At 42.0% G+C, this 11,625-nt stretch overlaps 2 protein-coding genes across 2 annotated transcripts; one reads left to right on the top strand and one right to left on the bottom strand.

Moving 5' to 3' along the window:
* Positions 1-969: 969 nt before the first annotated feature.
* On the bottom strand, positions 970-7,605 carry mstnb (myostatin b). Its single transcript, XM_044132078.1, has 3 exons — positions 7,030-7,605; positions 5,468-5,841; positions 970-2,565 (listed from the first exon to the last, which is right to left on the bottom strand). The coding sequence occupies exons 1-3, from the start codon at positions 7,403-7,405 to the stop codon at positions 2,185-2,187; spliced, it is 1,131 nt and encodes a 376-aa protein (XP_043988013.1). The 5' UTR covers positions 7,406-7,605; the 3' UTR covers positions 970-2,184.
* Positions 7,606-8,765: 1,160 nt separating this feature from the next.
* On the top strand, positions 8,766-10,519 carry ddt (D-dopachrome tautomerase). The gene is given in 4 exon segments (XM_044132082.1): positions 8,766-9,060; positions 9,573-9,589; positions 9,812-9,943; positions 10,207-10,519. Coding segments are annotated over 4 exon segments (357 nt in total). The 5' UTR covers positions 8,766-8,925; the 3' UTR covers positions 10,280-10,519.
* Positions 10,520-11,625: the final 1,106 nt, after the last annotated feature.

Raw genomic sequence — 11,625 nt, 5'->3', positions numbered from 1 at the left:
CTCCGTGGATCCGCTCTCCGTTTCAGCCTGTATCCAAGCCAGAGGAACTGGGACCAACTGGACCGGACTCACCGGTTTAGGAAACATGATCCTAAATTCAAATTGGCTCCTCAGAGTGAAGTTAATCGTATCAACGCATCTTTGGCTAAACAGACTTTTAAAACGATATTTTCTGGTTCTAACTGGTTTTGCTTTTGTCCAGTTTTTACTGTTCAATAAAAAACCAGGTTTATGGTTTTCACTTTACAGTATTTTTGTGGTTTTTAGACATTTTACATATTTTTAAATGTAAAAATCTAAATTTATCAGCTTTAAGGAGAAATGAGGGAGAAAAAGATTTAAAAGTGAGATGAATTATTAAAGCTGTTAAAACTAAAGTTAGTTTGTGGGACAATTTTACATTAAAGTAATAATATTTCACAAAATCAGCTGATTTATATGAAACTTGTTTCCAGCTCAGCTGTTTGTATCTGAATTCATCCACAGCTTGTCGAAGATCATGACGTATTCATTTACTTACTGGGTCACAGTTCCAAACACAAACTTCATATTTTATTGAGATTTTATGACGGATCAACACAAAGTGTTGCAGTGGGAGGAAAATAAGAAATGAGTTTATTCTGTAAAAATAAAACGCAAAAATGTGAAAAGTTGTTGAGAGCAGGTGGAGATAAAACCCAGAGGAAGTTCTGAGCCAAATATAAAGGCACACCGCACTTCTCAGATTTTGATTGTTTAAAAAAAGACATATTTGTTTAAAATACACACACAGATGAACAAACAGTGATTTTACCTCATTCATGTTTGAGTGAGTTATTTCCAACACGTTTTCATTCAAAACACATTTAAAACAATATTTAGGTTATTTTTGGATTTATTAGAATTTTACTGCAAATTCAAAGAAAATTACAAAATTATTTTAGGTGCAAAAAGTGAAAGAAGCCACTGAAGAAGAACCAGAAGTCAACAAACAAGCTACAGACTTTATTTGTTGAAACAAGTACATAATGAGAGTTTCTGTATAACATGTTTTATTTGCTACATTGTGGTTTTTATACACTCACCATCAGCGGAAACAACTGCACACAATACAAATTATCAAACATATCAAAATCAGTTTTTACAACTCTTTTTGTAGCCACCAACTCGTCCTCTTGGTGTGCCATAGTGCAAACTGGGTCACTCACATCTCGGGTTCACTGCGCCTTCAGGACCGCGCCGCTGGGTTGACCCAAAACTGGTTCTGCTCCAGTCAAACCGCCATGTTGGGGACAGGTTAGCTAAATATTGACATGACTAATGGGGGAAAGCTGCTAACCAGGCTGTTGGTTCTGGTTTGTTCATTCTGTGGATGTTTTATTGTTAGCGGCTCAGTTGGGGTGAAATGTGACTCCAATGGGTCTCCAAACATCAGAGACGATTAAACTGGTTCTCAAACGTAGCAAAGCGAAGAAACGAGTGTTAGTCTGTCTGGGCTTTTAAAGTTAAATAAAAAAATTAACAGCAATAATCTGAGAACAACATGAGGGTTCATTTTATAAACTCACATTTAACCATGTTATTCATTCATATATAAATGTTAAAAGTTTCTAACTAAATATTTAGTTAGCAAGCTAAACAGCTAGCTATTCAGCTAGCTAAAATGTATGTAGCTCAAATCTAACTGAATATTAAGCTAGCTCAGAGCTATAGATTTAGTTTGGAGCTAAGTAGTTATCTTGCTCACTGACTACCTGTGGAGCTAAATTTAGATTAACTAAATAGTAAAATTCAAACTAAATGCTTAGTTTGAAACTGACATTCATGAGTAGCATTGAAAAAATGGGACTGAAAAATTAAACTCCATGTTTTTCTCTGTCAGGCTAATTAACCCAAATTATTGCTGTTAATAATTGACCAACTTTAGTCCTTATACAGAAAAGAGAGACAGGAACTTTGGGGGGAAATAAATGTTTTTGGTTTAACTTGGATCATTTCCGTCTACATTCACTTCACGGTCCATCAGGCGTTGTTCTGTTCTCGCGCCCATCTGGCTTCGAGCCGGGACGGCTAAAGTTTCACTGGAAGAAAGAAAGCTACAGAATGCTGGTGGTGAAAGCGCCGCCCTGCTTGTGGCCTCAGGCGGCTGCAGGAAAGCGTCGGATCGGTCTGGAGTCTGAAAGGTTGAGGCGCGGCGCCCCGGACTCAGGCGCAGCCGCAGCGGTCCACCACCATGGACGGGATCTTACCGTAGATGATCTGTTCCATGTGGTTGAAGTAGAGCATGTTGATGGGGGACATCTTGGAGGCGGTGCAGCAGGGGCCCGCGGACCCCCGGGGATTGGCCTGGTTCACCAGGTGGGTGTGAGGGTACTTCTCCAGGTGCATGTACTCGCACTCCCCGGAGCAGTAGTTGGCCTTGTAGCGCTTTGGGGCGATAATCCAGTCCCAGCCGAAGTCCTCGAAGTCCACGGTGAGCGGGTATCGGCAGCAGCGGGTCTCCAGGGAGTTCTCATTGCAGTCCAGACCCGAGTGTCTCCGGGCCCGCCGGGGGCCCTCAGACACCTTCACCTCCATGAACGGTTGCTGAAACGACAGAACACGACCAGAAGGATTAGAACAGCTAACTACTCGCTAGCTAAACACTTAGCTAGCAAGCTAAATATTTAGCTTCAAACTAAACACAGCTTTTATTTTGATAGTCAAATACATTTTAGCACGTGAATTTGCACGCTGGTTAAATATTTAGGTCTGAGCTGGCTAAATATTGAGCTAACTCAGAGGTAAATAAATATTTAGCTAGCTCAGAGCTAACTAACTATATAGTTTAGATCTACTTTATTATTTAGTTTGGATCTAAATATTTAACTTGTCAATTAAATATCTAGTTTGAACATTTATGACATTTATGAATGAATGAATTGGTGAAAAGACGACTTTAAAAAGCAAACCTCCATGTTTTCCTCTGATGACCGGCTAACTAACCCAAATTATCTGGGGTCAGTTTTGACCCCGATGGAGCGGAGTCAGCGCTCAGCCTCTAATTTGCTCCTGGCAGCGAGTCTTCAAACATGTCACGGAAACATGATGAAACTTTCAGAGAAATTAAATCATCAGACGGTTGGTTAGCTGCTGCAGAGGCCGGAGGCAGCGCTGGAGCTGCTTGTCATCGATCGCCCAGGGTGTGTGTGTGTGTGTGTGTGTGCGTGTGTGTGTGTGCAGGCAATTACTCTGATTTGCAGAGTCACACAGAATGCTGTGAGGAATGTGAAGCGGCTCGATGTGATTGGTCCAGGTGAGCCTGGAGTCCAGCCTGATTACTTCCTGTTTGACCGCCTGCTGCGGCTGAACGGCAGCAGAAACTTCACCGCCAGCGGAGAGAAATCAGGCTGGATAGAAAGTCAACTGCAGTACGGAGGAACTGATCAAATGATCAATCACTAAAAACTGCATCATCAGACGGATCAAAATATGAAGTTAAGAAGAAGAAAGTACCAAAAAATAACAATAAATGTTTTCAGTCTGTCTGGAAAAGTTTGTCTGCTGAGGTTTTGGGTTTAAGAGTAGAAAGTACAACCTTGTAAAAATACTCCTAAAAGTTAATTTTTTCCATAAAAGGAACTCAAGTAAATGTAACAAGTTACTAACCAACTTTGTTTACACCTGCAAAGGTCAAAAGGTCAACCTCCTACTGACCAGAAGAAATAATCTTTTACTTATTTACCTGGAGTTTATTTTGAAAGTTTTCCTCTTTTGGATTTTAGCTGATTTCTAATTTAACTCTGAGCGTTTTATAGTACAGGTGTCCAAACTGCGGCTCGGGGGCCATCTGTGGCCCTTAGAATGAGTCTGGGTGGCCCCTGATCATTTTTATAATTTCTACATTTTCAAATTTGCTTCTTCTTAATTAAAAATATTTCCTACAACACAAAGTATTTTAGTTACTATTCACATCTTCTGTTTTTGCTTTGAATTTAATATAATACAGATTTTTGCTGTAAACATTTTTTAAAGTTGATCCAAAACTTCTGAATCAGAAAAACGTTTTTTTAATCTGAAACCCTAAAATATTTTTGTTTCTACTTTATTGAGTTAAAATATTGAATTTTAAATTAATTTATAAGCAGATATGAAGAAAAGTATCAACAATAAAATAGATTTGCTTCTTTAATCGAGGGGAACAGAAATGAACTTGGTGATTTTGAGTGAGATTTTGCTTTGTCACTTGTTGCTAAGGAGATTTCTCTGCTTCTGGGACGGAGAGCCCACAGCATCACTCTGTTCCTCAGACAGAAACAAAAACACGACTTTGACCCTCATGCTGTTCACACGGCTGCAGAAACGTTCAGGAACCGGTTTCTTTAAGATGACCTCTGACCCGACACAAGAATCTAAAGCAGAAAACTCATCCGACAGACTGGTGGGCTTTTCTACTGACCCCCTCAGTGATGATGGGAGAAAACGTTAAACTCATTTTCCTGATCAGAACCAACGGTTCTGGGTTCTGTGGAGCCGCAGCATGACGGAAACAAAACCAAAGAAACTCAATTTTATCCTCAGAAATCTTTAACTTGTGTTTTTTTACAGTACGAAGTTTGAACTTTGCCCCTCCCCTACATATTTCTGCTGATTGATCACTGATGGTTTTATTGATGAAGACTCCAAACCGACCTTCCTCCATGAGAAAACCTGATTATTCTCCTTATTGATCGATGACAGAACCCGGAACAGATCCGCCTCCGAGGTTCTGATTGGACCAGAACAACATCAGGAGCTCTGCAGGCCTCCCTGCCTCAGTAAAGGTCAGAGGTCATGGTTCAAAGGTAAAGAAGAGAGAAAAATGGCCTCCAAGACCAGAACTACGATCCAACGCTGTCCACCAAGTCCGAGCGGCCTAGTCAAAGCCCAAACTGAAATCCAGTTGTTGTTCCAATGAGGCTCAATTTACTCAGCAGAGGGGGTCAAAGGTCACCCACAGTCGACTGGGAATCAGAAATGAACAAATTAAACATTTCTATGATGTCATTTTTTCGTGTTTTAATTAGTTTTTTTTCAAATCCTGGATTTTAGTTTTGTTTCTGTCACTTCCTGGTGGATTTCTCCTCGGCTGTGATTGGCTGCTTTTCATCCAGTAAATACTCTGATTGGATGTCCAAACACACACTTTGACTGACAGACACAGAACATTTCGTGACAGGCATAAATTCACAAAAATAAGGATGTTAAATACTTTTGATCAGCAGCTGCTGCTCTGCAGGATAAATGTTCCACACAGAACCAGGTTGATTTGGTTCGTTTTTGTTTCCTTAATAAATTAATTCCTGGTTTGAATTTTTTTTTTTCTCTTTTTCTAACTCAGTCAGTTTAGTAGGAGTCAAAGTTTCTGTGAGTCCCGAAGGATGACGGGAAAAGTTTTCATGAAACTCGAACTGCAGGAGAATATGAATGATATTTGTGGCTGAAGCGCCGCGCCGCGCCGCGGACTCACCAGCCCGTCCTCCCCGGCCTGCACCGCGGTCACCGCCAGGTCGTTCCCCCGCGAGTCGAAGGCCTTGATCTCGATGCCCCGGTTGGTCTCCGGCTGCCGCAGCCACACCGCCACCACCTGCTTCACGTCGATGCTCTGCCACGAGCTCACCCCGGCGTTCACGTCGATCTTCAGGGAGCGGATCCGGACGTTCCTCCTGCCGCCGTCCGTGGCCGGCATGAGGCGGGAGATCTGCAGGAACACGGTGGTCGCCTCGGCCGAGGGGCGTATGTGCACCCACAGCTGCGCGCGCACGATCCGCGTGGCCTGCAGCTTCTGCGTGAAGGAGAAGAAGCAGCACGTCGGTTCCCCGTCCTCCTGGACCGCCGGGTCGGCTGCAGGAACACAGAGCAGGACATGACGCAGGGAGGGTAAATATTTACAGGTAGAACATGGAACCAGACGGAGTTCGGATGATTTTTAGATTCTCCTGTTCGCTTCGGGTCCAGCTGACCCTGCAGGCTGCGAACAGAACCAGAACCGCTCGGAGTTGCAGCTTTTGGCTTCATGTCAAAAGGAAAGAGAAGAAGGTTGTTTGTTTGGAGCTGCGCTTCATCTGAGGTTCGGATTCTGAAACTTTACGGATCCGGAACCTGAATCCCATCATCCGCTTCTTCTCCTCTCTGTCTCTTTACCTCGTTTAATTGTTCAAACGTTTTACAACAGAATAAATAAGTGAATGTAATTTGCTTTGAAGATAAAATAAAAGCTTTTCTGATGTCTGTGATGCGCAAAACTTCATTTTACCAACATGTGCAATAAAAACAATTTGTAATCTTGATGATGCTTAATTCATCAGAATCACCCAAATACTTCCAATAATGTCAACATTTATGTTTTTATTGAGTTTTTATGTCCGTCAAACTTCATTTCATTCACAGAAATCAATATAATCAGAAACTTTGTCCTGCAAACACCAACAGAAATACCGTGTAGAATCTGGGAATTCCTGTTAATTCACCACAATCACTGAAAACATGATGTCTCAGTTTGTGCTTCTCATCGTAAAGCTTCATTTAGCCACTATAAAACTCTGCCATAACCCTTCTGATGCACAACCTTCAGAATCTTAATGATGCTTCAATATTCATCTTAAAATCTAAAACTGAGAATGATGCCAAAATAAAGCCTTTTCTTTGCGCTTCTGTTTGGGATAAAACCTAATTTTGCGCACAAAAGACGCTGAAAAAAAGTTGTTTGTTGTCTTGATAAGCTCCAGTGAAAAGCAGCTTTATCACCATCAACACCCAAGAACTCAATGAGATGCCAAAATAAAAGCCGTTTTGCGCGTAAAATCTGATTTTACGCACAAAAATAGTCTAGAAACCGATAAATTGTTCTGTAAGAAACACATAAAACAAAAAGTCTTCTGGATTCTTCTTCTTTTATATCTTCACAGTCAACATCTAGAATCTCCATGCGGCGGCAAAAAGCTCCTTGATTTCAGTTCTGAGTGTAAAATGTTGCTTTACGCACAGAAGACGCGTCAATGGAGCAGAAAGTGGAGCTCGAGGCAGACTTACGCTCAGTGGCCATAATCATCAGAGTCTCGGTGGTCGCGTGCTCGTCGTCCTCCTCCGGTACCGGATCCCGGCTGTCGTCTCCCAGCACGTCGTACTGGTCCAGCAGCTGCTGCAGCGGCGGCGCTTTGGGCAGCAGCAGCTGCACCGCGTCCCGGCTGATGTTGGGCGCCTCCTTCATGCGCAGTTTGCTCAGAATCTGCAACTTGATGGCGTTGATGCGCATGGTCTTGATGTGCTGCCGCACCTCGCAGGTGAGGCACTGCTCCGTGTCCGTGGGGCTGGTGGCGGCGGCCGGCTGCGGGTCCGGCTCGCTCAGAACAGCGGGACCCAGAACAGCCAGCAGGCTGAGGCACAGCGCAGTCCGGGACAGGTGCATGTCTCTGCTGCGCGGCTTCAGGTGAGCAAGAAGGAAAAGATCCGCTGCGACGTGATGCGCCTCGGAGCTGCGTGAGAAAAATGAGCCGCGCTGACGGGAGTCATAGTTTATTAGCGCGCAGCTTTTTATACTCCAACTTTAGCCTGTTACGTGGCAACAGAAACCATGATTGGCTGGAGAAGAAACGATGGATTCAAACGGAGTGGAAGGATTTTTTATCAGATGAATCAGATTGAAAAACCAAAGCATGTGAAACAACTTTCAAACAAACAGGATAAAAAACTTTAATGTCTCAGTTTTTCCTCTTAAAGTCACAAAATATTGTCCTGCAGCTGCTGATCGTGGAGCAACTGCGGCTCTAATTTAGTAACAGAAAAATAGTTTTATTAGTTCAAAATTTAGTTTGTTTTCCCTAAAAATCTTCAGATAAAACTATATTGTGCTACAAAAAAATATTGATAATTTAAAAATAATCCTCCTCATTGGCTAAAATCCTTATTGTTTCTGTTGAAGAGACAGCGCCATCATGTGGCGTGTTTTATATCACATGAGAACGCGTCTGAAATAAATACATAAATATTAAAATAATACATGAAATAAACATTAAAAATTATATGAAGGATTGTATCTACGAGATCCTACAGCTTCAACATGGAGCAAAGGTTTTCACACCGTTAAAACTTTTTCACATTTGGTGACTTGTTTCATTTGGAGACATAATTCATAATTCTGAAGAAAAATAATCCAAAATACAACCAAAAAAGTATGGAAGTCCATAAAAGAAGCTTAAAAACCCAACAAGAAGTTATAATTTTGACTTTTAGTAATCAGATATGATAAGATATAAAGTCATCACTTCGAAGTTCACAGAATTCGTAACTTTGAGATGCAAAGTTATAATTATGAGATTCAGCAATAATTTCAATTTTCACTCATGTGAAATTTTGGCAAGTTTCCGCAGAGAAACAGCGTGACTTCCATAAACAAAACTTTATAAATCAAAATTAGGACTAGTTATTCATTTCTTTCACTTCCTGTTGGGCTTTTATTTTTCTGTCATGGCGGAAACGCGCTTTAATAGAAAGCGTGACTTTTAGAATAACCAGTCAGTTTATTTTAGTTTTTAATTCTCTTATTATGGTATGTTTTCATTACTTTAAATATTTTAAAATAAAAATTGTGCTAGGCAGTTATATCCTCAAAAATTTTTAATTTCAGTATTTTTTGGTAGGTTTGCTGCGCGGAAATTACGTCACACGACGCACAAAACGCCCCCTTTTTAAGTCGCGAGTAACGAATAAATGTGGAGTTAAAACAGAAAGAGGAGAACCAGGTTGGAGTAAAATCCCTGACAGATTTTACTAAAGTTATTTCGGGAAACGTCGTTGAAAACCACACTGTTTATTTTTGTGCTTTATTTTGAAAGTGACAACCGGAAGACGTATTCTCCTGCCTCCAAAGTCTGTCATTGACCTCTCGTGTGTTGTGTCTAACCACAGCTCCCAGTCCCGCCAGTAAAGATGCCCTTCGTCGTCCTGGACAGCAGCCTGCCTGCCAGCAGCTTCTCCGAGGATTTCCTGAAGCGGTTCTGCTCCGTCACCGCGGCGGCGCTGGGGAAACCGGAGGACGTGAGTACCTCCGACCCAGTTCCACCAGTTTAACCCCTGCAGGATCAGAACGGACCCAGTGAAACCAGTAAAACTCCGGTAGCACCGGAGGCTGCTGCTGCTGCTGTTCGGGTTTTCATTTAAAACCGGTGTAACAGATCTGAGCGTCTCCAGGTTATCTGGCGACCAGAACCAGAGGAGTTGTCAGCAGGGCCGACCCAATGTTTTATGGGACCTGGAGCAGAATTAGATGCGGGGCCCCTGTTATTATCCAGTTATTATTTACAGTGAAATGTCACAGATTTTTCTGCGTTAACATCAAATTATTCTTGGTATTTTTGTTCATTTTGTTCTTATAATATATCTTAAATATTAAAAAGAAAATGCAGCTTGTGAAGCTGAGATATGTATCCGCTTTGCTGCTTGACGTATGCTATTAGCTACATTACTAATCCAGGAGAACCATTCTTTGTCCTTTTTGTTGATTGGCTGAAACTGAGCAGAAATAAAGAAGACCAGGGATGTTAGCTTCTGCAGTAGAGCTCAGTTTCTACTGTGAGCTTTACTGAGTTTTATGGTACAAACAGGCAGTTCTAAGCATTTTAGAGATGATCTCAAGTGTTTGTGGATTAGCTGACATTAATTATTATGTTAGCATAGTTCCTTAGAGCAGGGGTTTTCAAAGTATGAAAGGGTGAGCCCCCCTCCAAGGAGCACAATGCCTGCTGCGCCCCCCCTCCGAAGGTGGGGGGTGGGGGGGGGTTGTAAAAACTCCACCTTCAGCCCGCTCTGGCCAAAGCGGCTCCTGCGCTCCGTGTGTCCTGGTGTCGGTGTCGGCCATCTCTGTGACGGACAGCGCCGAGAAGAACAAGGAGCATAGCGCCAAGATCTTCGGCTTCCTGACCAAAGAACTGAGCCTGGCTGAAGACAGGTGAGCGCCCCCTGCTGGACGTTTCTATAAACGCTGCATCCAGTCGACATTAACAGAGAATACGTCACTTTGTCCCTTTAGTTCCTGCTTCCTATTCAAAATGAAGCTGTTATGAATTTAAATCAATAATGAATGAGGTAATAATAGAAGTAAAGTAAAGATGCTGAAGCATCGACGGAGCCGCCATCTTTGTTTCTGCTGACAGCTTCCTGTTTGGCTGGCGGGACAGGAAGTGATGAGGTGGTTTGATGTGATGTTTGCAGGATTGTGATCCAGTTCCTGGAGCTGCAGCCTCACCAGGTGGGGAAGAAAGGAACCGTGATGAGCTTCCTGTGAAGAACCAGCAGCCGACGACCTTTAACCTCTGCCCATTCCAGAATCCCAGCCGGAGATTTGTACTGTTCACGTCACTGTTTAAAGTGAAGCTGTTAATTCCAGAAGTAGAAACCGGGTTGGTTCGGTTCTGCTGGAGGAACCAGAGCTGAAGACAGTTTGGTCGACCCGGTTCGTCTGAATCGGCTCTGGGATCGATTACTTTTCCTGTAGATGAAATAAAGACAGGATGTTGAACAACAATCATCTCTCATCACTGCAAATGTTCACATTCTCTACTGAAGTAGAAATAATGTTTCAAAAATACTCCAGTAAAAGTAAAAGTGCAGATCGGAAAGTTTTACTGATTTTGAAATGAAATACAAAAACTCAAAAGTTATTTTTACCTTCAAGACAAAATGACTTTGATAAGTTTAAAATGCTCAAAACGTTCTAGTCCTCCAGTAGCAGCATTTTACTCACAACATGCTGTGCTGGTGTAGAAATGTAAAAATTACTGATAGTTTTTCTTCCAACCATCAGGATCAAAAACATGAAATGATTTTTCAGGATGTCGGTCTGGACCGTTGGTCACGTTTCTCAGGTCAGAGCCTCCATGATGTTTTCCTCAGTGTGTTTTTCTGCTTTGCTTTGGTTGAGTGGAGAACATCAGCCACTGAAACATTTTGGACTGGAAGCAGATTTTTCCGTTTTATGCCTGAATCGTTAAATATTTCATCATGGAAATAACGACCCAGAAAATACCGACACGCCTCTTAAACCGCAGAGTAAAATTAAAAAGTGACAAATACTCAAATATTCAATAACAGAAAAATGTAGTTTAGTCCAGTGATGCAGTAGATTACCACGGTGTCTCCAGGATTCCCCCAGCAGACACCGTGTCGGACTCAGACCTCCGATGTGAACCGGCTGAAATCGTCCCAGGATGCTGAGCTGCTGTCAACAGTTAGCTTACAGACTTCAGGATTCATTTTATTTGTCGTTTCTGTTTTATTGATCTTGGATATGGAAAATGTCTCAGTTCCAGGGCTAAATGTGAACATTTGAAGATTCCTGGGACAATTTATGGTCCAGTAAAACCTCATCGCAGGTCTACCCGTCAACAAAACTGATTTTTCTGGACGATAACTTTTACCAGAAGTTATTGCCATAAATAATAATATTGATTGAGTCTGTCCCGGTTCCGTCCGTCTGTCCTGGTTCCGTCCAGTAGACCACTTTGTGCAATTTAAATGATCCTAAGATTTGGTTTGAAGACAAACTAGATCATATCAGCAGTTTTTAAAATCTCTGAACCAACACAGAGCATGTTGTGACTAAAGAAAGAAATAATCTATTTAGTATAACTA

The sequence above is a fragment of the Gambusia affinis genome, linkage group LG11 (genome assembly GCF_019740435.1).
Source record: "Gambusia affinis linkage group LG11, SWU_Gaff_1.0, whole genome shotgun sequence".
NCBI classification, from domain to species: Eukaryota; Metazoa; Chordata; class Actinopteri; order Cyprinodontiformes; family Poeciliidae; genus Gambusia; species Gambusia affinis.
Note: the sequence above shows the minus strand (reverse complement) of the source record. Positions and strands in the feature narration are given on the sequence as shown.

Coding starts and splice junctions, on each gene's coding strand:
- mstnb (XM_044132078.1), bottom strand. CDS start 7,405: ATGCACCTGTCCCGGACTGCGCTGTGCCTCAGCCTGCTGGCTGTTCTG. Junction 5,842..7,029: donor GATGATTATGGCCACTGAGC/GTAAGTCTGCCT, acceptor GTGTTCCTGCAG/CCGACCCGGCGGTCCAGGAG. Junction 2,566..5,467: donor AGGCCGGGGAGGACGGGCTG/GTGAGTCCGCGG, acceptor CTGTCGTTTCAG/CAACCGTTCATGGAGGTGAA.